Below are 26,970 nucleotides of genomic sequence, written 5' to 3'. Positions count from 1 at the left end.
ATGTGGTTAATGAGGACAGAGCTGCTTTTTCATAAAGAACACAATGATGAGTAAGAAACGAACACTTTGTAATGAATCTCAGTGCACTATAATAAACAGTGTCAAGGGAACGTAGATAAGATATGGGTGCATACATATAAATGACATCTCCAAAATCAATTTCTGGTAAAAAGGTAGCACAGACAAGCTTTTTCTTTGCTTGAAAGGATAAACATGATTTATTTCTAAAATAAAAGCCTAATTTAACCTTTAATTTCTTTGTGAGCTGAGTAATATGAGCCTTAAATGTCAAAGAACTGTCTAACATTAAACCCAGGTATTTATATGTGGATACAGTTTCAACTACACACCCCGACAAAGTGGTTATTGATGGAAGATGGTAATTAGGGTTGAAGGGTAATTGGCTGTGGGGTTGTTTAGCTGTTGGGGTAATTAGGGTTGAGGGGTAATTGGCTAAAGGGTAGTTGAGGATGAGGGGTTATTTAGCTGTTGGGGTAATTAAGCTTGAGTGGTTATTGGCTGTGGGGCAGTTGAGGCTGAAGGGTTATTTAGGTGTTGGGGTAATTAGGGTTGAGGGGTAATTAAGGTTGAAGGGTAATTGGCTGTGGGGTAGTTCAGGCTTAAGTATTATTTAGCTGTTGGGGTAATTAGGGTTAAAGGGTAATTAGAGTAGAAGGGTAATTGGCTACAATATAGTTCAGGCTGAGAGGTTATTTAGCTGTTGAGGTAATTAGGGTTGCGGGGTAACTGGCATTGGGGTAGCTGAGACTGAAGGGTTACTTGGCTGTCCATGTAGGTTTGGTTGAGGGAATGAGGGAGAGAGGGTCTGTGCATGTGTTCTGTGGAAGTGACTTCAAAGAATCATGATTTCTGAACACTTTGCCATTCATTTCGATCTTTCCCAAAAGCACAAGCACTATTTTTTATGGGTTCTACATTTGTGCCAAATCTCGTTATTCTATGACAAAAACTGTGGACTGTGAAAGTGTGAAAATTTGAGAATAGAACAATTTTAATAAGAGAAAGAACATTTTGTCTTTGTTCTGAAATTCTGTTGAAATCCTGAAGTACTGTTAAACATGAAACACACTTCGATCTGGGGTGGTTAAGGCTGAGCTGGTATTTAGCTGTTGGGGTAGTTTTGATTAAATTTGGCTAATGGCGTGGACAATTAAGCTCTAGTGGTGATTGTTGTAGCAAATGTTAATGTGTTGCTAGCTATTGGTTGTCAAAGGTTTTCTTTAGGTGGTTGCTATGGTGCCAAGTTGTTGTTTAAGAGTTGCTAGGCAGTTGCTATGGTAGCAGTTCAATTGCTAACATGCTAGATGTTAGTGGGTGGTTGCTAAGGTTTTGCTTTGCAGTTGTTGCAGTTAAAGGCTATTGGGTTAATGGTGCAATTTAGTTTTTTCACCTCATTACTAGCCCTAATTTGCCCTCATCCCAACTTTTTTTGGAATGTGTTGCAGGCCTGAAATGCAGGAACGAAGGTATATTACCAAATGAAAAAGTTGAGCAGACAAAACATGAAATATCTTGGGTTCAAACTGTCTGCAATCAAATACAAGTCAAAGTAAATGTAAATGCATTTTTATTTTATTAGCATTTTCCATACTGTCCCAACCTTTTCTGATTTGGGGTTATACTTTGGTGAGAAAAACATGCACATCGATTCAAGAACAACAGCAAACAACCTTATGCAAATGCTGAAGGAAGTAGTTACAATAACGTGATAGAAAAGATACAACCAGATAGATGAATCTATATAAAAAATAAAGCTGAAATAAATTACTGTCTCTACTGTTAAGACATTTTACAGCCTCAAAATATAGTAGTGATACTAACTGATTTAGGGGAAGGAATGTGTATTACGATTAAATTAAGTGTGAACATGTATTACAATCATTACAATCAAATTGTGAAAAATGTGTAAGTGATAAGTGTGGATGAGTGTGAAATGAGTGTGGCTATTATGTATGCTATTCTAGACACTTCAAAGTCAAGCTCTTTTACAGTATTCTTTCCACAATCTTTGGGTTGATTTTACAATAACACTAGTTGGCAAACACTGGCAGTAAGAAAATCAGAGTAGGCACTTATTGCCTACATTAGTACATTAAATTAAAAATAGCTAAAGTTGATAAGCATAAGTTTCAGATTTAGAATAGGACAAAGCAGAAAATAGTTCCTTCAGATTTAGCAAGTTGCCCAGGTGCAGAAGAATCAAATCATACCTCTACCACCAACCATGTTTAACTGTTTGTAGCATGTTTCTGTTGGATACCATTTTTTTCCAGTGTTAAATCATGAACACCAAAATTCACTGTGACAGTGACTGTATTTTCCTGTAATAGTTGGTATGCCAGACAATTCTGGGAGGATTTACCACAGTTTTTTTCACTGTGATGGATGTTCAGTTTACCCAACTTTACATTGCTGAATAGCAGTCAATAATGAGAGGTTTGTTTTCGACAGGGCTGGCAATAATCAAGACTGGGTGTCTTGGGCAATGAAACCCAAGTATCAAATAAAATTTGGTTGATTTGTTTAATGGTGTGCATTTTTTACACATGGCCACATAATTTTAGCTTAACACCTTCCCTTAAAAATTGAATCAGAATTTAAAAAATGTATTTTATGTATGTTTTGATGTTATAGATGTGAAACAATGTAATTACAAATATACAAATATTAAAATAGTATATTTAACATGTTGACTTTGACTTTCACTTTATTATGCAAACACTTAACCCTCACATACACAGTAACTTTTGGAAAGAGCTAAAGGGTAGTACAGCACACAAGCTACCATTGTATGTTACTGAGGGCTCAAAAACAAAGCATCTCTTTCATTTCATGGGAGTGGTAACATGAGAAGTTAGGGGGTTGGGAAAATAAAGGGCACTAAATAGAATCCACTCAGTTTACTAAAATAGGCCATTGTAAATTAATGTTACGGCAAAAAGACATTAAAAATTACATACATGGCTAAGTTTTTCCAATGTTACTCACTTTCCTGTTTAACACAGACATAATGAGACAGAAAGAAAAACATGGCCTAATAAATAAAGAAATTAGCAAACACTAAAACGCCATAAAAACAAAGTTGTCATATACTTTAAACATAATTTGTTTAAGGCTGTCACATTTTCAACACACATATTTTTACACGGATAAGTCAAAACTTTAAAACCACTTCTCAAAAACGTGCATGACAATAACTACTTTGTAACACCTGTGCATGGCACAGTCAGGTATAGATTAAAAGTTGGGTTAATGGTAGTTACTCATAGTACATTTACTAAATACAGCAGATGGACGTGTTTTAATTAGGGTATGTCATTTCAAAAAGACCAATAACTTTACCAATAATAAAAATGTGGAACTGGTGAAAAGCTGTAAAATAAAAAGTGGAGACAATCTCTTTGCCTTTGAAATTTGGGCTGGTGAAAACTGAAAGTACCTTGGATGGAAAAGAAGACAAAAATAAATCCTAGACTGAATCAAACCTAACCTTTTATGCAAAGCCCATATAATTAAACTGAAGCTATCTTATTTATCTACTATTTATTATGAGAAAAAAAACAATAAATTTAAAAAGAATAAAAGGTAAAAGAGTAAAAAGATGGCCAGCAACAAGATGGATGAACACAATTAGAGGGACAGTAAACAAGCTACTTTGAAATACTATTCCTGTGGTCTCTAGAAGGTGAAAAATTCTTGACGGCAGTTAAAATCAATAGGAAATTTGTATATGCGATAAAGCACAATATTTAAACTATAATGGTTTTACTAATTTATTACAAATAAAAGAATAAACATGACTTGTTTGTATGACTTGAAAAGCATACAACATATCTTTAATGACAAAACGATTAAGGCAAAAAAGCAAAGGAAAAGCTGATCAGTCTAGTGCTTGTGTAACTTGGCAATACACACACACACATACTTTAAGAGACAGATAACTTTTCTTAACGTTTGCTGCACTCACTTACTCAACTCTCTTGCTTTTAATTCAGTGGCATGCATAAGTGGCCATTCCTTTAAACATTCCACATTTATTCAAACAGAATAATGCAGCAGCAAACAGACTCTGGTTATGCAAGTCTTTCTGTACCCATGCAAATTGACACCATTATATGCACCGTTACCTGTAACTACTCATTTCACATTCTGACATCAAGCTAGATCATAAACAAGGGTACAACTAACAACAGAATGCTTTAGAAATTATATTTTATGAAATTGTGATTAGGAGATTTCCCATTTTCCACAAATTCGTATTTGTATGAAATAAACAACAAATTCCTGCTTTTAGGAATTTATAAGAGGGTAACCCCCAACATATTTTGTAATTAACTAACAAAGTAGTCTTATCAATTTAAAAATGACTTTTAAAAAACGATTTTAGAAAGAAGAAATAGGGATAATGTTAATAGCATGTTGACAAACAGTTCTCTTCCAGGATTTGTTTACTTTTTACATTTGAATATGATTAATAAAAACCGAAACTCAGAAATGCTTGTACTGAAAATCCTATTTTACATAAAACTGACTACATTACATATACTTTACTAAAAAAATTAAATGGAAGGCTTGTTTTTTTTAGGCAGCCACATGCCAATATGCCTACTTTAAAAAAGCTTACAGTGCTTTTATAAAAATCTAAAACCCACCTTTTGATCCACGATGGAACAGGCAATCTGTTTGACATAGGCCAGATCTGCTGTTTGGGGCAGTAGCACTGACTCTCGTGTTAGTCCTATCTGGATGAGAAAGGATACACCAGCCGGTGTGGAAGGCAAGAGAGACATATTGGTGCCGCTTGACCCTTGTGATAACCCTGTCTCTGCAGCAGAAAAGCTCGAGTTATATACAGCAGGTAGTGATACTGGTTTGACATTCTGTGTCTCCACTGACGCAGGAAGAGAAGGGACGCCTGGAGTAAAGAACACCTGGGACAGGGGTGATGAGGGCATTACAGGGCTGCTATTGGCCATCCTGAAAACCAGTCAAGTAGGGAAGGGGTGTAAGGGTGCCCAAATACACGTCGAGACAGTTTACTCATAAAATTGTGGTCACGCTCGTGTCTCCAACGGAACATACAATGTATTCTTTTTCCAAAATGCGGAATTCGCCGTTTCTTCTGTTCTTTTTGCTTTATTAATCCTTTTCTTTTCAGGAAGTAGGCCGATGACCAAAATGGATCATTTCGATTTCGTACAAAAACAATCCTGCTCATTAACCCTCAAATGCTAAACAACTTGCTTTCGTCATCCAAAGCGCTTTAAAATCAGAGGAACATCTAAACTGTAACAGTAACTACAAAACAAACTAAAACGACAACAACACTTTTAAGGCTTGTCCGAACAAGATGGCTTCCTAGTAATTGCGATAGCTAAGCAAAAAAGAACGCCTGGTTAAGCTTGCTTTGCAAGTCAACTGTTCCGTTTTCTTGACGCTACAATGTGTATATTACGAATCACACGCCCTTCTTTTTGTCTCCACCTTAAACTTTTTTAAACTTGAGCAAGGAGGAAGTGCAGAGACAGACTGCGTTTTTAGCCAATCGGATGGAAAAGCAGTTCTTGTTCCCACAGCAACATGTGTCCCGCCTCCTTTCGCTCTTTCCCACCCTTTTGTTGTAAGCGTTGTTTTTACACTTAACACAAATAAATAAATAAATTATTAGTTATGGGGAAAATAAAAAAAAACAGCTGTCACTGTTAACGGGTTTTATATTGCTATTCATTTTAATAGTTATAAATAAAAACAAACGCATTTGACCACTGTTATTGTTTTGTTTGTTTGTTTAAGATTAGGACTTTAACGTCCTGTTTTTACACTTTTGGTTACATTCATGACAGGAAACGGTAGTTACTCATTACATGCAAACTCCACACAAAAAGGACCTGGACCGCCCCACCTAGGGATCGAACCCCGGACCTTTATGCTGTGAGGCGACAGTGCTACCCACTTAGCCACCGCTTCGGTTCAGCTGAAATTGTGAACAATAATTATATAGGTTTGCCATCTCGTAAAAATATGGGTGAACGATGGAAAGTGGGAAATGTATTTAAATTACCTCTTTTTTCTAAGGTGCTCAAAATAACATAAATATAAATATTTTAAACACATTTTAAGTGCATTCATATGGCATATGTGGTACACTCGGGCAAAGTAAGAATTCTTTAGGTATTTCTGTAACCTAATACTTTTTTACTTTTATTTACTACATTTCAAAAGAAAAATCTATACTCTTACTCAATATATTTTCAAAACAGGTTACTAAAGCTTTGAATGTATATGAATCTGTTTTATTTATCTATCTATTTATTATTATTATTTATTTAGGCACCTAATAAAGCGCAAATCAAATCTGCATGTGAAACGGGGTACGTCAATGGTTAAACCTGTGATTGGCTGCTTTCACGGCTTACCTTAAGCAGAAAAGGAAATAAGGTGGACAGTTCCCAGTTCCCAACGGTGCGTCAGAATTAAAAACTTTTTCATGGCTTTACTTAAAGGAATTGTTTGATTTAGCTGAGTCAACAAATACATCTCAGTGAATGCAATACATTTTATATCTCCCAAAGAAACGAGCTCATGGCATTTAAGAATTCGCTGTCGAATCTGAAACAGCAAACATTATTTACTTGTCATTCCTTGTGCATCACCAGCAGACAATTGTATTTATTATGTACAAATAAAAACATCATAAAGTCTTTCTAACACCTTTTAATGTAACAATGCATTAAACTCCCCAAAACAATTGTATACACTTTACACTCTCTTTAGTCTTATGCCGACCACACAATAATTCATTTTACTTTGGCAACAGTTTTAATAACAAAAGACAGTTAAACTACAGGAGCTACAATGCATTGTTTTTAATATAACTGAATGTTGAAGGCAACTTGAGTAAAAAAAAGTTTTGGCAAAAAAAAAAAAATGCATTACAAAATTGTCTAACACCTACCTGTATGACCTGTGTAAATAAGTAATTGATTTTTGTTGTTTTTATTGTAGCATAGTGCTTTGCTAAACTGCTCATAATTAAACATACTGCTAGGTTGACAGCCATTAACTACTCATTTAAGATTGGATCTAGGACCTCAACTAGGTCACTACAATGCTACATGTTCAGTTTCCCCTATTCAGACGTAACATGCTACTGTTTTGGATCATTGTCTTGTGCTTTGGCTTAAGCTAACATTTTCCTAAAAACTTTTCACTGTTCCCTTAAAAAAGCTTTCCCTGTATTCAGACAGCAAACACCCCCACATAATAATACTACGACTGCCATGTTGAATCTTTGGTATATATTCTTGTTCTTTTCATAAGAACAAGAATATATACCAAAGATTCAATATGGCAATATGGCTATACTTTTTCAGAACACTGAATATTATTGCCTTCCTAATTGTAATAAAGGTTCACAAAGAAAAACAATGATATTAATGCCAGATTTTATATATAATGATTATATTTTAGTTGGAAACAATGTGGTCGTGTCTGAGAGAGCTTATAGTCCGGACTTAGCACTACTGATTTTTAAAGATTTCCAGCTTTAAGGGGAATAAGATTTTCATGTAATGATGATGTGAAAGCAGCGATGCATTAGTGGCTACATGCTCAACCAAAAATATTTTTTGCTGATAACATTAAAAAGTTGGTACGACGCAGGGAAAAATCGGAAGGTGACTATGTAGAAAAGTGATATAAGTGATATATATATACAGTATATATAACCACCTCCTTGTTTCTACATTCACTGTCCATTTTATCAGCTTTGCTTACCTTATAGAAGCACTTTGCAGTTCTACTAATTACTGACTGCAGTATTATTTTAAAATTATACCCAATTGTTGATTACGATTTCGAAAAATAGTAACAGCACCACCTATAATTATCCTTTTAAGGGACTCAAACTTTATAACAATAACGATATCACAATAATTAACAATAATTAAAACAAAATAAATCTAAATTATCTATATCCTTATCTATCTATATCTAAGAATAGCTCACAAACAACTTTTATTTTAAATAATGTTTAGCAGAACCTCCTTACATTAGGAAAAAAACTACAAAAAGTTCTTTACAGGTTTCTTAAAAGGAACACGAGCCTGTACTGTGCTGTTTCCACCACTGAGTGAGTCTGTATCAGTATCTACATTGGGGGGGCATCAAGCGATCACTCAGCTCAGCTTTGATTTTGTCCTCTTGTGATTTGGGGGGTGGATACAACAGTTTAAACATTGAAGGGGTGTGTAATGTGTCATTTTAGTCCCATAAAACTTTCAAACTGTATTAACCACTATTATGTGTCGTAGAATGATTCGATTCTATTGAACGGCCCTTTAAGCCAAAATAAAGGAACCGATTCGCGCATTTGGGAGTCGTTACATACATACGGCTCTTTAAAAGGAACCGAGACAAAAGATCCGACTCCCTATCGCAGAATTCACTGCAGCAGTTTCCCAGACGCGATTTTTTTACTCAGTAACGGATGTGATTTAAAATGTAGCGAATTACAATTCTTAGTACAAAACAAACTTAAGTAAAAGTAAAATTACAGGCTGTAAAATCTACTTTAAAAAGTACAAGTACACAAAAAAAAACGACTCAATTACAGTAACGCGCGTAAATGTAATTCGTTACTTTCCAGCCAATCCTGATCGCGCTCATCGGCTCCGTATTTTGATTCAGTTCAGCGGTGTTTGATTCAGTGAATCTTAATTAAACTCTTCTGTTTGTGTCTCGTTTTGCCGATCGTGTTTGCGCTCCTTATTACTGAATCTAACTGATACCGTGTATAATCCTTGTTGTCTTCCGTTTACTGTATTGGTTTTCGCTGGTTTTGGACTCTACCTGATTTTGTACACTGTTTTCGCCCTTTTTATATTAAACTTTCCCTGATTTATATTCCGCGGGCGTCTGGTCAGTTTCTGCTTCGTGACATGTTGGTATTTTAATTAAAATATAAAGTTTTTAAAATATTTTCCAGTTATCTCATCACTTATCACAGAGATAATCAATTCCTCTCTTAGTTCTGGCTCAGTCCCTCAATCACTCAAATTGGCTGCTGTTACTCCCATACTTAAAAAACCTGGACTTGACTCTAACATTTTGAGTAACTTTCGGCCCATTTCCAATCTTCCATTTCTGTCGAAAATACTGGAACGTGTTGTTGCCTCACAGCTCAAAGATCACCTAAATTCCAATAATCTATTTGAATCATTTCAGTCTGGTTTCCGCCCCCAGCACAGCACTGAGTCAGCCCTCCTCAAAGTCACAAATGACCTTCTTCTTTCCTCAGACTCTGGACAAATTAATATTCTCGTCCTCCTTGATCTTACTGCAGCTTTTGACACCATTAATCACTCCATTCTTCTGTCCCGCCTTGAATCCTCTGTCAACATCACTGGTACTGCCCTTTTGTGGTTAAGGTCATATCTCGTAAACAGACAACAGTTTGTTAATATCAACAATTGTAGTTCTGCCATTGCTCCACTGTCCCAAGGCGTTCCCCAAGGCTCAGTGTTAGGTCCCCTTTTGTTTATTCTTTATATGCTCCCCCTTGGTGACATCATACGTCGGCATGGTTTACATTTCCACTGCTATGCTGATGATATTCAGCTTTACATCTCCTCCAAATCCATTAATACTGAGCTTCACTCCACTCTGACAAATTGCATCACTGAAATGAATTTGTGGATGAAAGCTAATTTCCTCAAATTAAACTGTGAAAAATCTGATATGATCATCGTAGGTCCTACATCCCTGGCAAAAACCACAAAAAATTTTCAAATTACCATTGATAATGACACTTTGTCTCCGTCTTCTAACATCCGAAATCTTGGTGTCATTTTTGATAGCAACCTCTCTTTTGACCTCCATGTAAATCACATCACCAAAACTGCTTTCTTTCATCTAAAAAACATAGCACGTCTACGTCCATCACTCTCCTTTTCTGCCGCCGAAATCTTGATTCATGCTTTTATTACATCCAGAATTGATTATTGCAATAGCATCCTTTATGGTACATCTAACAAAATCCTAAAAAAACTTCAGTATATCCAGAATTCAGCTGCTCGCCTCCTTACTCATACTCGCTCCCGTGATCATATTACACCTGTTCTCCAAAAACTTCATTGGCTTCCCGTTGCTCAACGCATTCAATTCAAAATTCTTCTATTCACTCACAAAGCTCTCCATAATCAGGCCCCATCCTACCTCCCCGACCTGCTCCATCAGCACATTCCCTCCTGTAGCCTTCGCTCTTCTGAGGCTAACCTACTGTCCATACCCTCTAGGACCAAGCACCGGACCTGGGGTGACAGGGCCTTTTCCATAGCTGCTCCATCTTTATGGAATGCTCTCCCCAAACACCTACGAGATTGTCCTGACCTGTCCAAATTCAAGTCACTTCTCAAAACTCATCTATTCAGAGTGGCATTTAACTTGTAACAACACGAAATAAATGCTTTTATTTTTGCTATTCTTTTTAATAGTTTTTATACTTAGATCACGACAGAAATGTGAAGTCCTAGATCCTAAAACTTGTAAAGTTTTCAGTTTCCTGATTGCATGTGAATCTGTCCTGTTTCTGTCTAATTTTAAGACATTGTTCTATATTTGTTGTTCTCTCTCATAATTTAGCTAATTTTTAATGAACTGTCTTATGCTGCTCTCTTTGTTTTTATCTTAATTAGTCTTGATGTTGATGTACTATTTTGATTTTGTACTATGATTTGTATGGTGTATGTATTTGTTTTGATTATTTGTCTTATGTAAAGCGTCTTTGAGTATCTTGAAAAGCGCTATATAAATAAAATGTATTATTATTATTATTATTATTATTAAAGTGATTGCGATTGTCACATTCTAACATCGGGTGAAAACGTTCATGCGAATTAACCGAATTAATCGTGAAAATCGCCCAGCCCTACTCCTACATGCAGAATTCTTTCAGCTGTGTGAGGTTTGAGGTTTGAGGGGTTTCCTGCATGCACAGCCCCTTTCAAATCACCCCACAGTATCTCAATAGGATTTATTCCTTGGTGGATTTACTGAAATGTTTGGGGTCATTGGCATGTTGCATGGTCCACCTCCGCTCCAGCTTCAGTTTTTGGACAGATGGTCTTACATTTTCCTCAAGCACCCTCTGATACAGTGAAGAATTCATCGTGGATTCTATAATGGAGAGCTTGCCAGGCTCTGCTGCTGCAAAGCAGCCCCAAACCATGATATTTCCACCTCCATGCTTCACAGTTGGTATAAGGTTCTTGTGCTCAAATGTTGTGTTTGGTTTGCACCAAACATGTCTTCTGTTATTGTGCCCAGATAATTTAGCTTTGGATTCATCTGTCCAAAGCACATTGTTCCAGAAGTCCTGGTCTTTGTCTAGATGTTCTCTGGCAAACTTTAGTCCTGCCCTGGTGTTTTTTTTTTTTACAGCAAGGGTTTCCTCCTTGCACAACTCCCATGAAAATCAAACTTGTGCAGTCTCTTTCTGGTGGTAGATGCATGTACCTTGCTATCAACTGTGGCAAAGGCTACCTGTAGGTCCCGTGATGACATTGTAGGATTATTGGAGACTTCTTTATGAGTCTTGCCGTCTGCTCTTGGGCTGAACTTGCTAAGACGGCCTGACATGACCATGTTGGCAGTTGTTTTAAATGTTCTCCACTTGTAAATTATTTTCTGGACAGTGGAATGGCTGATTTCTAATTGTTTTGAGATCTTTTTAAACCCTTTCCCAGACTCATATGCATCTACAACCTTCTTTCTGAAGGCCTCAGAGAGCTCTTTAGATCTCACCATGGTGATAACACTCACTTTAACAATCAAGAGCAAACCAAACTAATGTCTGAGTGTTTAAATAAAACTCCAATGTCCTCTAACGATGGTCTAATCATTGCAGCTGATGTGGTGCACCGAATTCTAATTTTAACTTGTGTTTAAAAGTAATTTTTAACATTGTTGTTTAGTTATGTAAGCTCAATCTCTCAGTATTGTTCAAATGAAGCTCAATGCCCATATGTTTAAATATGTTAAAAAAAGACAAAGGTTTTCATGGGGTGTCCTAACTTTTTCACATGACTGTATAAGGTAAGTGGAGCTGATAAATTGGACAGTGAGTATAGAAAGAAGGAGGTGGTTTTAATGTTATGGTCTATGTACAGTATATACTGTATATATATACACAGTGTATATGCACAGTTTTGCTTAAAATATTGCAATGCACACAACATTATGGGTGACATACCAGAGTTCAAAAGAGGACAAATTGTTGGTGCACGTCTTGCTGGCGCATCTGTGACCAAGACAGCAAGTCTTTGTGATGTATCAAGAGCCACGGTATCCAGGGTAATGTCAGCATACCACCAAGAAGGACAAACCACATCCAACAGGATTAACTGTGGACGCAAGAGGAAGCTGTCTGAAAGGGATGTTCGGGTGCTAACCCGGATTGTATCCAAAAAACATAAAACCACGGCTGCCCAAATCACGGCAGAATTAAATGTGCACCTCAACTCTCCTGTTTCCACCAGAACTGTCCGTCGGGAGCTCCACAGGGTCAATATACACGGCCGGGCTGCTATAGCCAAACCTTTGGTCACTCGTGCCAATGCCAAACGTCGGTTTCAATGGTGCAAGGAGCGCAAATCTTGGGCTGTGGACAATGTGAAACATGTATTGTTCTCTGATGAGTCCACCTTTACTGTTTTCCCCACATCCGGGAGAGTTACGGTGTGGAGAAGCCCCAAAGAAGCGTACCACCCAGACTGTTGCATGCCCAGAGTGAAGCATGGGGGTGGATCAGTGATGGTTTGGGCTGCCATATCATGGCATTCCCTTGGCCCAATACTTGTGCTAGATGGGCGCGTCACTGCCAAGGACTACCGAACCATTCTGGAGGACCATGTGCATCCAATGGTTCAAACATTGTATCCTGAAGGCGGTGCCGTGTATCAGGATGACAATGCACCAATACACACAGCAAGACTGGTGAAAGATTGGTTTGATGAACATGAAAGTGAAGTTGAACATCTCCCATGGCCTGCACAGTCACCAGATCTAAATATTATTGAGCCACTTTGGGGAGTTTTGGAGAAGCGAGTCAGGAAACGTTTTCCTCCACCAGCATCACGTAGTGACCTGGCCACTATCCTGCAAGAAGAATGGCTTAAAATCCCTCTGACCACTGTGCAGGACTTGTATATGTCATTTCCAAGACGAATTGACGCTGTATTGGCCGCAAAAGGAGGCCCTACACCATACTAATAAATTATTGTGGTCTAAAACCAGGTGTTTCAGTTTCATTGTCCAACCCCTGTATATATGTATGTATATATGTATATATATATATATATATACAGTATATATATATATATGTATATATGTATTATGGCAAGCCAAACAGGACATATATAGCAAATGCTGATATATATGGAATGAAACTTGATATATATATAATGAAACTCGATATATATATAAAGAAACTTGATATATATATAATGAAACTCGATATATAATGAAACCTGATATATATATAATGAAACTCGATATATATAATGAAACTCGATATATATATAATGAAACCTGATATATATATAATGAAACCTTATATATATATAAAGAAACTCGATATATATATAATAAAACCTGATATATATATAATGAAACTCGATATATATATAAAGAAACTCGATATATATATATAATAAAACCTGATATATATATAATGAAACTCGATATATATATATAATGAAACCTGATATATATATAATGAAACTCGATATATATATATAATGAAACTCGATATATATATAATGAAACCTGATATATATATATATATAATGAAACTCGATATATATATAATAAAACCTGATATATATATAATGAAACTCGATATATATATGATGAAACTTGATATATATATAATGAAACTCGATATATATATAATGAAACTTGATATATATATAATAAACTTGATATATATAATGAAACTCGATATATATATAATGAAACTTGATATATATATAATGAAACTCGATATATATATGATGAAACTTGATATATATATAATGAAACTCGATATATACGTATATATAATGAAACTTGATATATATATAATGAAACTTGATATATATATAATGAAACTTGAATGAAACCAGGGCAGGCCCTAGGACCCCGATTTTCTCACTGGAAATCGGAAATATACGCGCACGCGCGTGCATGCGCTTACATGCTTATATTATTGTTTAGACAGTGTAAATCAAACACAAGTGTTTAAAAAGTAATAATAACGACGCGTCCTGTTGTTCTGACTTTTGTGTTTGTATTTGTGACGTGCACATATTTGCTCTATCTGCAAAAAATAAAATAAACAATGTGGGGAAGCGATTTTTGTACTGGACGTTGTAACGTTGTCATGTAAGTTATAGGGTTGCCAACTGTCCCCTAAAATACAGAATCGTTCCTTATTTGGAAACTAAACGTCGCGTTCCGTATTGACCTGATACTGGACGCGCTTTGTTCTGTATTTTTATCAATGGGAGAGAAATGCTGCAGATTAGACTGAGACAGGGCGATATGTATGAAACAGAAGGAAACTGCTGCTGTCGTGGGAATAAGAAAGCGTCTGGTTATTATTTTAAGTAGTATTTAAGTTGTGTGCGCAGACATATCAGCATAAACATTTTACTATTTCAATGTTTAAGTAGCGCAGTGGGCAGCGCGTCCAGAACCAGGGCTGCATGAGTCTTCATCATTTCTTCTCTTTACTTCCCGCAGTACCTAACATCTGTCTGACAGCAGGTCTCCACACAGACAAAAGACACATCACTGTCAATTTTCCTGACAAAAAACTACCCCCCAAGCTCAATGCAAAGGGGTTTGTGTACCTTTCGTCATTAGTTTTTCACTTCAAATCCCAAAGTTGAAAAGGTTTCAGTTTTCAGTTTCGTTTCAAATAATAAACAAACACACATTGATAGTAATAACATCTGACCCCTGTTCTGACTTTTGTGTATAAAACTAGGGTTGCCAACTTTCAGAAATAAGGAACGCGAGTTGGCGGGTTGGCGGAAGGCATAGGGTGTGGGGTGGGATGTTGGGCCAGTGTGACAACCAGCTTGGCCCCCCCTACGGCCCCCCTAATTGCGAACATGCGAACACACAGCGACAAGGCTGCACACCAAAGTAACCCACATTTTATTAAGTAATTGGCCCCTCTAACATAGCCTCTGCCCCCCCCCCCCCCCCCCCCCCCCCCACCTCACATAGTCTAGAACCCCCACTGTAAAGAACATCATGTAAAATTTTTTCTCAATAGTGCAAACAACATTTTTACATAATCCATCATTATACTGACATGCAGCCCCGGTTCTGGACGCGCTGCCCACTGCGCTACTTAAACATTGAAATAGTAAAAGGTTTATGCTGATATGTCTGCGCACACAACTTAAATACTACTTAAAATAATAACCAGACGCTTTCTTATTCGCACGACAGCAGCAGTTTCCTTCTGTTTCATACATATCGCCCTGTCTCAGTCTAATCTGCAGCATTTCTCTCCCATTGATAAAAATACAGAACAAAGCGCGTCCAGTATCAGGTCAATACGGAACGCAACGTTTAGTTTCCAAATAAGGAACGATTCTGTATTTTAGGGGACAGTTGGCAACCCTATAACTTACATGACAACGTTACAACGTCCAGTACAAAAATCGCTTCCCCACATTGTTTATTTTATTTTTTGCAGATAGAGCAAATATGTGCACGTCACAAATACAAACACAAAAGTCAGAACAACAGGATGCGTCGTTATTATTACTTTTTAAACACTTGTGTTTGATTTACACTGTCTAAACAATAATATAAGCATGTAAGCGCATGCACGCGCGTGCGCGTATATTTCCGATTTCCAGTGAGAAAATCGGGGTCCTAGGGCCTGCCCTGGTTTCATTCAAGTTTCATTATATATATATCAAGTTTCATTATATATATATCAAGTTTCATTATATATATAACGAGTTTCATTATATATATATCGAGTTTCATTATATATATATCAAGTTTCATTATATATATATCGAGTTTCATTATATATATATCAGGTTTTATTATATATATATCGAGTTTCTTTATATATATATCGAGTTTCATTATATATATATATCAGGTTTTATTATATATATATATCGAGTTTCTTTATATATATATCGAGTTTCATTATATATATATATAAGGTTTCATTATATATATATCAGGTTTCATTATATATATATCGAGTTTCATTATATATATATCGAGTTTCATTATATATATATCAGGTTTCATTATATATCGAGTTTCATTATATATATATCAAGTTTCTTTATATATATATCGAGTTTCATTATATATATATCAAGTTTCATTCCATATATATCAGCATTTGCTATATATTTCCTATATATATATATATATACAGTGTATCACAAAAGTGATATTCACAAAAAATATATATATATGTATATATGTATATATGTATATATATATATATATATATATATACATATATATATATATATATATATATATATATATATATATATATATACAGTGTATCACAAAAGTGACTACACCCCTCACATTTCTGCAAATATTTCATTATATCTTTTCATGGGACAACACTATAGACATGAAACTTGGATATAACTTAGAGTAGTCAGTGTACAGCTTGTATAGCAGTGTAGATTTACTGTCTTCTGAAAATAACTCAACACACAGCCATTAATGTCTAAATGGCTGGCAACATAAGTGAGTACACCCCACAGTGAACATGTCCAAATTGTGTCCAAATTGTGTCCAAATTGTGCCCAAATGTGTCGTTGTCCCTCCCTGGTGTCATGTGTCAAGGTCCCAGGTGTAAATGGGGAGCAGGGCTGTTAAATTTGGTGTTTTGGGTACAATTCTCTCATACTGGCCACTGGATATTCAACATGGCACCTCATGGCAAAGAACTCTCTGAGGATGTGAGAAATAGAATTGTTGCTCTCCACAAAGATGGCCTGGGCTATAAGAAGATTGCTAACACCCTGAAACTGAGCTACAGCATGGTGGCCAAGGTCATACAGCAGTTTTCCAGGACAGGTTCCACTCGGAACAGGCTTCGCCAGGGTCAACCAAAGAAGTTGAGTCCACGTGTTCGGCATCATATCCAGAGGTTGGCTTTAAAAAAAAAACACATGAGTGCTGCCAGCATTGCTGCAGAGGTTGAAGACGTGGGAGGTCAGCCTGTCAGTGCTCAGACCATACACCGCACACTGCATCAACTCGGTCTGCATGGTCGTCATCCCAGAGGGAAGCTGACGCACAAGAAAGCCAGCAAACAGTTTGCTGAAAACAAGCAGTCCAAGAACATGGATTACTGGAATGCCCTGTGGTCTGACGAGACCAAGATAAACTTGTTTGGCTCAGATGGTGTCCAGCATGTGTGGCGGCGCCCTGGTGAGAAGTACCAAGACAACTGTATCTTGCCTACAGTCAAGCATGGTGGTGGTAGCATCATGGTCTTGGGCTGCATGAGTGCTGCTGGCACTGGGGAGCTGCAGTTCATTGAGGGAAACATGAATTCCAACATGTACTGTGACATTCTGAAACAGAGCATGATCCCCTCCCTTCGAAAACTGGGCCTCATGGCAGTTTTCCAACAGGATAACGACCCCAAACACAACCTTCAAGATGACAACTGCCTTGCTGAGGAAGCTGAAGGTAAAGGTGATGGACTAAACCCAATTGAGCACCTGTGGCGCATCCTCAAGTGGAAGGTGGAGGAGTTCAAGGTGTCTAACATCCACCAGCTCCGTGATGTCATCATGGAGGAGTGGAAGAGGATTCCAGTAGCAACCTGTGCAGCTCTGGTGAATTCCATGCCCAGGAGGGTTAAGGCAGTGCTGGATAATAATGGTGGTCACACAAAATATTGACACTTTGGGCACAATTTGGACATGTTCACTGTGGGGTGTACTCACTTATGTTGCCAGCCATTTAGACATTAATGGCTGTGTGTTGAGTTATTTTCAGAAGACAGTAAATCTACACTGCTATACAAGCTGTACACTGACTACTCTAAGTTATATCCAAGTTTCATGTCTATAGTGTTGTCCCATGAAAAGATATAATGAAATATTTGCAGAAATGTGAGGGGTGTACTCACTTTTGTGATACACTGTATATATATATATATATATATATATATATATATATATATATATACACTGTACATACATATATATACTGTGTATATATATATATATATATATAAAGACCAACCTTCCAAACAGCATCAGTTAGTCAGGGAATTTATAAGATTAGAGTCAGGTGTACAATTAACAAATTATACCAAACAAGTGACCATAATAATTTTTATATGTATGTTGAAACATAGTTATTAACTATTTATATATTTATTAGGATATTAACGTCATGTTTTACACACTTTGGTTACATTCAGGTACAGGTAATTACTGGTTACACAAAGGTTATCAGTTCAAGTTTTTTAATGTCAAACACAAGACTGAGAACAGCAACAAGACACAAGGTCTGCATCAGCAAGTTCTTTCACAGGCAAAGATTTTAAAGCAGACTGGAATTTTAAAATGTTCAAGCTCTTTTAAAAAAGCACAAAAAAGGGCAACACTGAAAACCACAGATGCAGTGGTCGGCCAAGGAAACTTAGTACAGCAGATGAAAGACACCTGCTTACTTCCCTTCGAAATCAGAAGATGTCCAGCATTGCCATCAGCTTAGAACTGGCAGAAACCAGTAAGAGCCAGATACACCCATCTACTGTTCAGAGACGTCTGGCCAGAAGTGGTCTTCATGGAAAAAGTGTGGCCAAAAAGCCATACCTTTGTTGTGGAAATGCCAAGTGGCTCAACTGTGCACAAAAACATAGGAATTTGGGTGCAGAAAAATGGCAGCAGGTGATCTCGAGTGATGAGTCAAAATTTTAAACACAACCACAAATCAGAAAAAGTTGCGACAGCATGGAAAATGCAAATAATAAAAAAAAAAACATTCTTACATTTACTTTTAATTTAAGAGCGAATTAAGCTTATTGAATGACAAGGCATAGGGGACTGTCAATTAAAAACAATTTACACATCAATCATCTGCACCTCCTTTGAAGCTAAAACATACATGCATAATGCAGAGGGGAATGACTTCAACATGGCTCATTGCTGAAATCCTCCAGAAGCTGAGCCGTGTTACAAAAAGCAGTACAGACAACATATTAAAACTAATTAACTTGTTTCTCATATACTTATTCTAAATTTGATGGTTCCAATACAGAGGCATGTTGACTACTGTTTACCACTATGTTACTATCACCTTTTTAATTGGAAACTATAGCCATAAAATGTAGTTGTAAGCATTTTTTATATATAACACTTGTTTAATGAAGTAGGGTCAACACTGTTGTGTATTGCACTTCAGAATATGCCCCACATTTTAATGGGAGACAGTTTAGTGTTTTGGCTTTTCCCATGTTTTCCCACATTCTTCAGAAGGAAGGAAGACTCTAACATGAAAAATGTGGCTTGGTATTGTCTTTTTGAAACCAGCAGATGTTTTTATTCTATTGTCATTTTAGCTATCTACAAGTACATACTGAAACAAAACAATCTTTCTATATCACAGTAAATATGATGATCTACAATAAATACAAGATACATTGTCCAGGCTAAAAGAAATTGATTGGAACGGGACCAAAGACAAGTTTAGTATTATCCAGTAGATGGTACTAAGTTTATTTATTATTTATTTATTTATTTATTAGGATTTTAACGTCATGTTTTACACACTTTGGTTACATTCATGACAGAAACAGTAGTTACTCATTACACAAGATTCATCAGTTTACAAGTTTAATGTCAAACACAGCCATGGACAATTTTGTATCTTCAATTAACCTGACTGCATGTGTTTGGACTATGGGCGGATACCAGAGCTCCCGGAGGAAACCCACACACACACACGGGGAGAACATGCAAACTCCACACAGAAAGGACCCGGACCGCCCCACCTGGGAATCGAACCCAGTGTAAGGTCTTTCTTGCTGTGAGGCGACAGTGCTACCCACTGAGCCACCGTGCCGCCCAGATGGTACTAAATAAATAATAAGTGAGGGAAAAACATATTCTGATACACAATTAGCAGTGTAAGGTTTACATAGCAAATATTAAAGAATAATGTGCAAATTGCAATTGTAAGTAATATAGTCCTTGAGTAGTTGTATGTATTTTAGAGATGTCAGAGTCCATGGAGCAAGACTGTGTTGGTTGTGTGTGTTAGTGTATATGCGTGTAAGATTGTGTTGTATGTGTGTGTTTGTGCATGTGTGTGTGTGTATATGTGTAAGTGTAACTGTGTCAGAATGCAAGTGTGTATGTATGCATGCATGTGTGTAAATGTGTGTATGTGCGTCATTGCATGTGTGTGTGAGTTTTGTGTATGAGTGTACTGTATATGTGTGTGAGTGTAAGTAACAGAGTGTGTGTTTATATGTATGTATGTATGCGTGCACGTTTGTAAATGTTTGCATGTGTGTGTGACTGAGTTTGTATTAGTGTATGTACACAAGTGAGTTTGTGTGTATGAGTGTACTGTATATGTGTGTGAGTGTAAGTAACAGAGTGTGTGTTTATATGTATGTATGTATGCATGCAAGTTTGTGAATGTGTTTACATTTGTGTGTGACTGAGTTTGTGTTAGTGTATGTACATGCGTGAGTTGTTTGTTTGTTTATTAGGATTTTAATGTCATGTTTAACACTTTGGTTACATTCATGACAGGAATGGTAGTTACTCATTACACAAGATTCATCCATTCACAAGGTTATATCAAACACAGTCATGGACAATTTAGTGTCTCCAATTCACCTCACTTGCATGTCTTTGGACTGTGGGAGGAAACCGGCGCTTCCAGAGGAAACCCCTGCAGACATGGGGACAGCTCCACACAGAAAGGACCCGGACCACCCCACCTGGGGATCGAACCCAGGACCTTCTTGCTGTGAGGCAACACTGCTACCCACTTAGCCACCGTGCCGACCCACATGCGTAAGTGTGAGTTTATGTGTCTGTATGAGTATGTATATACAGTGGTGTTAAAAAAAATAGCAGTCCAACACCATTAACCTGATAAATCACTGTTTTTAGTAGAAATGCTAGCACATAGCACATTTCCTTCTGAAATATTGGGTAAAATGGATTGTTCCAGACATTGTTCTGATGAACAGCGTACTTTGATTAAAAAGTTGCTTGTAGAGGGAAAAACATACAGAGAAGTGCAGCAAATTATTGGCTGCTTAGCTCAAATGATCTCAAATGCCTTGAAGTGAAAACCAAAACCTGAAAGATGCATAAGGAAGCGTGGAACTACTGTTCGAAAGGATCGAAGAATAGCCAAAATGGCAAATACTCAGCCAATGATCACCTCCAGAAAGATCAAGGAACATCTGAAGTTACCAGTGAGTACAGAAGATGATTAAGTGAAGCCAATTCACCAGCAAGAACTCTTTGCAAAGTTCTGTTGTTAAGAAAAAGACGTGTCCTGAATGGGTTCAAATTTGCCAAGGAACACATTGAGGTTCCAAAAAGAAATGGCTCAACATTTTGTGGACTGGTGAAAGCAAATTGTTCTTTTTGGGTCTAGTGGCCGTAGACAGTATGTCAGACGACCCTTGAGCACTGAATTCAAGCCAAATTTCACTGTAAAGAAAGTAAAGCATGGTGGTACAAAATGATGATATGGGGATGTTTTTCATACCATCGTGTTACGCCTATTAATCGCATACGAGGGATCATGGATCAGTTTAAATATATCAGAATACTTGAGGAGATCATGTTGCCCTATTTCGAAGAAGAAATGTCTTTAAAATGGGTGTTTCAACATGACAATGACCCAAAACATCTTGGTTATAGACAAACAAGATTGAGGTAATAGAGTGGCCAGCCCAATCCCCTGACTTCAATCCCATAGAGAACTGGTGGGCTGATATCTGAAACACGTTTATTTGACGCAAAACCCAAAATTGCAGAAGAACTGTGGAATGTAGTCTAATCATCCTGGACTGGAATACCAGTTCACAGGTGCCAGAAGTTGGTCGACGCCATGCAACACAGATATCGGAAACAATTGTTATGCCACTAAATATTAGTTCAGTAATTTAAAGTAAAGTGAAACCTCAAACATTTTCAGTTTATAGATAAATTTTTTGAGTTTTTAAAGAAAAATGCTGGCACTGCTATTTTTTTTGAACAGCCATTTTTCTTAATTTTCTGTAAAGGATTAACACAAACTGGCTAAATGTTGTTAACGTTTTGATTTAGAATTAAAAGTGTAGTATTTTCAGTGCATTTGCATTTAAGGAAATAAAAGTTATTATAATGATTTTGTGCTTTATTCGCTTTTTTAAAATCACTGCTATTTTTTTGAACACCACTGTATGTGAGTAATTGTTAGTGTAAGAGTGTGTGTGTATGTATGCATGTGTGAGTACATGTGCGTGCACACACCTGTGCGTATGTGTGTGTTTATCAGTTCAGACTTGAGTTGAGGAGTCTGATAGCTTGTGGGGGGAAAATAGTCTAGGTGTGTGAGGGCCAGATGAAGTGTGGTGGCTATGGCATCGTCAGCTGAGCGACTGGGACGATATGCAAACTACAGTGGGTCCATAGAGGAAGACAGCAGGGTCTTGATATTCCTAATGACTAGCTTGTCAAAGCACTTAATGACAATTTGCATGAGTGCTACGGGACGATAGTTATTGAGGAAAGACACTTATGATTTCTTTGGCTTAGGCACAATGGTGGTTGCCTTAATGGTCTTTCTTGCCACCACATAATTCCTTGATCATTCCTCAAACACTGTCCCTGTCCTAACTGTTTTGAAATGCTGCAGGCATAAAATTAGGAATTAGCATTTATATAAAATCCATTTAGTCAATGTATAACATTAAATATACTCTATATGAACAAATGTATTAAGACACCTACATAATACTTCAACAAAAGACATCCTATTCTAAATCCAAAGGCATTATAATGAAGATGGTCTCCCCTATGTTAGGGTACCTGCGGCGTCTGGTGAACGTACCACCAGTTCCCAGCGTCGCAGGTGTTACAAAGCACAGAACAGCAAGGCCTCTAGGAGGCCGCCTAATTAGTGCAACGACCTGCAGCTGCGCTCGCTCTATTTAAGCGAGCCTCGCATGGCTGCAGGCGTTGCACCTTCTCTTCTCTGCACCCTTTTTTCAGGGCCAGATCGGTATCCCCGGGCATTCCTAGGATGGTCGGGTGTGTATGCTGAAAGGCAGAGGTAAATAGGGTTTTCTTTTCCTGATAGGGAAAGATCGGTGCGACCCCGCGCAGCCCTCGCGCTGCTGTTTCGTTCAACGTTTTTGCCAGACTTCCCCTGTATCCGTTAGCTGGTGGCTAACGTCAGCCTAGCCGTCGGTACAGCGGAAAGGTCTTATCCGCTAACATAGGCGGATCCTTCAGTGCCGGCTTAGCCTAGTGGGCTAAGCGTCTGCTTGTTGCGCTGTCTGCGCCGGTTCGAATCCGCGCAGTAAAATATTAAATTTGTGCTCTCGTTTTTTTTCCTTAACAGATCGGCTTCCTCCCAGCTCAGCGGCGCGAGGCTGGTGACAGCACTGATCCGGGAAACTCCGAAACTGTTACCGGTTTCGGTTTCTCTCTTTCCCGTCTCCGTTTTTCGGGACTTTGGTCCTCTGCGCCTTTTAAGCACGAGGCTCCCATTTATTCTCCAGCTAGTAGATAGCTCAGCGAGTACGCGAACGCCCCGCACACCGGCGATCCGTGTTCGCGACTCACGGTTTTTGTGTTTGTTTATATTTTTCTCTTTTTGCCTTTTTCAGTTGCCTGCGGCGTCAGCGGCATCAATCGGGGTTCTCCCGATTTGTTTTTTGTTATTCTTTTCCATTTTTGTGTTTTGTAAAATATATATATTGTTTATAAAATAAAAAATATTTCTCTGCATTCTTGGGTCCTCTGCGTCTCCTTATAACAGTAAGGTGCGACCAATCATGGAGAGAACCCCCCTGTGTCCGACGTCTTACGTCACCAGGGGATCGCGTTAGAGCGACACGAGCAGGCCCTCAATGAGATGGCTCAGCGCGTGTCTGAGATCGCCCAGCTGCTGCCAATGCTGGGAGCCAGTTTAAACAGCCAGGTCCAGTCCCCTGTTCATTCTGGGGCATCAGCAGGGGTAGAGACCCCCATTCCACCCCCTGAGCGTTTTTCAGGGGAAACAAAATAATGCCAGGGTTTCCTCCTGCAATGTTCCCTGACATTTGAATTGCAACCCTCCAGATTTCCATCTGAGCGCTCCAAAGTTGCGTTCATCATCTCACTCCTCACAGGTAAAGCCCTAGAGTGTGCCACTGCCCTCTGGGAGCAGAGTGCACCTGAGTGTTCTTCAGAGCGCGCCTTCAGGGAGGCTCTTAAGGACACTTTTTTCCACCCTATGGGTGGAAGCAAGGGGGGCGCTCGGTAGCGGATTATGCAATAGAATTTCGTACTCTAGCGGCTGAATGTGGGTGGGATGAGGGTGCATTAATTGCAATGTTCCATCGCGAGCTGGGGGAAAAAATTAAAGACGAGTTGGCCACTCGTGAGCTCCCCACTTCGCTTAAGGCCTTTTACCTCCTTGCAACCTCCATTGACACCAGGCTCCGACAAAGGGCTCGGGAGCGAGGGTTGCATTCACCCTTTGGTCGGCCCCAGGGCACACCCCGACCGCCGTCGCGGGACCAGGACCCCGAACCCATGCAATTGGGATCGGCTAGGGCGGCCACACCACAATCTCCCGACTCCACCTCGAGGGCCCGTGCTCGGTTAAACGAGTAGGCCACTCTCGATGTAGGGAGTCGAGGGTGAGCCGATCCAACATCCCTGACCATGGTTTGTTTCTAACCGTATCATTGCATTGGGGTTCGGGGAATACGGAGCTCAAGGTCTGTATTGATTCAGGCGCGGTCGCAAGTTTCATCGATCGCTGCCTGGTGCGTAGGTTGGGGATTGAACGCCATAACGATCAAGGATCGGTATCCGCTGCCGCTGATGGCCGCGGCTTTCAAAGCCCTTCAGCGAGCTTCCATTTTTTCAAAGCTTGATTTACGCAGCGCGTATAACCTGATCCGGATCAGGCGGGGGATGAATGGAAGACTGCGTTCATTACGCCCACGGGACACTATGAATATCTAGTGATGCCCTTTGGGTTAATGAATGCCCCCGCAGTCTTCCAACGCTTCATCAATGAGGCTCTGCGAGAGGCCCTTGATAGATACGTCTACGTTTATCTAGACTATATCCTAATTTTTAGCCGGTCCATCGAAGAACACGTGAGGCACGTCCGCCGGGTTCTCCAGCTTCTGCTCGACCACCACTTGTTTGTCAAGCTGGAGAAGTCCGTTTTCCACGCCCCAACTATTTCATTTTTGGGGTTTATTGTTTCTCAGGACGCCCTCCGAATGGATCCGGCTAAAATCAAATCAGTGGAGGATTGGCCAACTCCCTGTTCCGTACGCCAGGTGCAAAGGTTTTTGGGCTTTGCAAACTTTTTCAGGCGTTTCATACGGAACTTTAGTACGGTCGCCGCTCCTTTAACGGCCCTTAATGGGAAGGGTCCGTTTAAATGGACGGTGCAGGCCCAACAAGCCTTCAATAGGCTGAAAGCTCTCCTTACCACTGCTCCCGTGTTGCAGTTGCCCGATCCAGAGGAACCTTTCATTGTAGAAGTGGACGCCTCTGATGTCGGGGTTGGGGCAGTGCTTTCCCAGAGAGTCGGCCCAGAAAAGAAGCTCCACCCTTGCACCTTCTTTTCGCACCGTTTAACTCCTGCCGAGCGTAACTACCCGGTAGGAGACAAGGAGCTTCTGGCCATCAAGCTAGCGCTGGATGAGTGGCGACATTGGCTCGAAGGGGCGAAACATCCCTTCCTTGTCTGGACAAAATTCCTATCTTAGTTATTTCTTCTAGTTTTAAGTCTTAAGTTTTATTTTTACTAAACGTAGTTTCTCTTGTTATTTATATTTTATATTTTATTATGTTTACACACACCGAGACCTAAGTAACTGCATTTCGTTCTAATCATGTACATGGTTTTGAATGACAATAAAGCTGAGTCTGAGTCTGACAGACCATAAAAATCTGTCGTTTATCCAGCAAGCGAAAAGGATGAATTCTCGTCAGGCTCGGTGGTCCCTTTTTTTTGGTCGCTTCCAGTTCACCCTGTCTTATAGACCAGGGTCGAAAAACGGTAAGCCGGATGCCTTGTCCAGGCAGTGGGAGCTGAGCAGACCTGAGACCGAGCCTGATCCCATCATCCCCCCCGAGTCAGATTGCTGCCTTGGTCACATGGGGCATATTCAAGGTTGTCCGGGACGCTCAGGTTGTGGAGCCCGACCCAGGTGGAGGTCCGCCTGACCGGCTGTTTGTTCCAACTACAGTTCGCCGTCAGGTGTTTTAATGCGGCTCACCCAGGAGTCTCTAAGACCCTGGTGTTGTTGCGCCGAAGGTTTTGCCGGCATCAATCGGGGTTCTCCTGATTTGTTTTTTGTTATTCTTTTCCGTTTTTGTGTTTTGTAAAATATATATATATTGTTTATAAAATAAAAAACCTTTCTCTGCATTCTTGGGTCCTCCGCCTCTCCTTATAACACCCTATGCAGCTATAAAACAGCTTTCATATCCAGAAGAACATTCATGAGGTCAGCCACTGATGTTGGACAATTGATGTTCACAATTTCCATTCTTGTTTTTTTTATGTAAATTCATGGCATTTACCAGCTATTCTCTGCCCTTTGTCAGTGAGTTTCCACTTGTAGCCACTGAATGTCTCCATAAGCTGTTAATACCTTTAAAACTTTTCCATGATACATGTTGTTAA

The 26,970-nt window shown here is 38.8% G+C and overlaps 1 protein-coding gene across 3 annotated transcripts in view; it reads right to left on the bottom strand.

The window, feature by feature from the left end:
* The window catches only part of prkd2 (protein kinase D2), a 64,457-nt gene extending 58,875 nt beyond the window's left edge, over nt 1-5,582 (bottom strand). For all 3 annotated transcript variants that reach the window (XM_063016338.1, XM_063016339.1, XM_063016340.1), the window contains exon 1: nt 4,674-5,582. In XM_063016338.1, the coding sequence (XP_062872408.1) occupies nt 4,674-4,997 (324 nt within the window). In that variant the 5' untranslated portion in view covers nt 4,998-5,582. The remainder of the gene's footprint in view (nt 1-4,673) is intronic.
* Nucleotides 5,583-26,970: the final 21,388 nt, after the last annotated feature.

Source organism: Trichomycterus rosablanca, chromosome 20 (assembly GCF_030014385.1).
Source record: "Trichomycterus rosablanca isolate fTriRos1 chromosome 20, fTriRos1.hap1, whole genome shotgun sequence".
In the NCBI taxonomy this organism is placed as follows: Eukaryota; Metazoa; Chordata; class Actinopteri; order Siluriformes; family Trichomycteridae; genus Trichomycterus; species Trichomycterus rosablanca.
The sequence above is the reverse complement of the archived record's forward strand: the minus strand, read 5'-3'. Positions and strand labels throughout refer to the sequence as shown.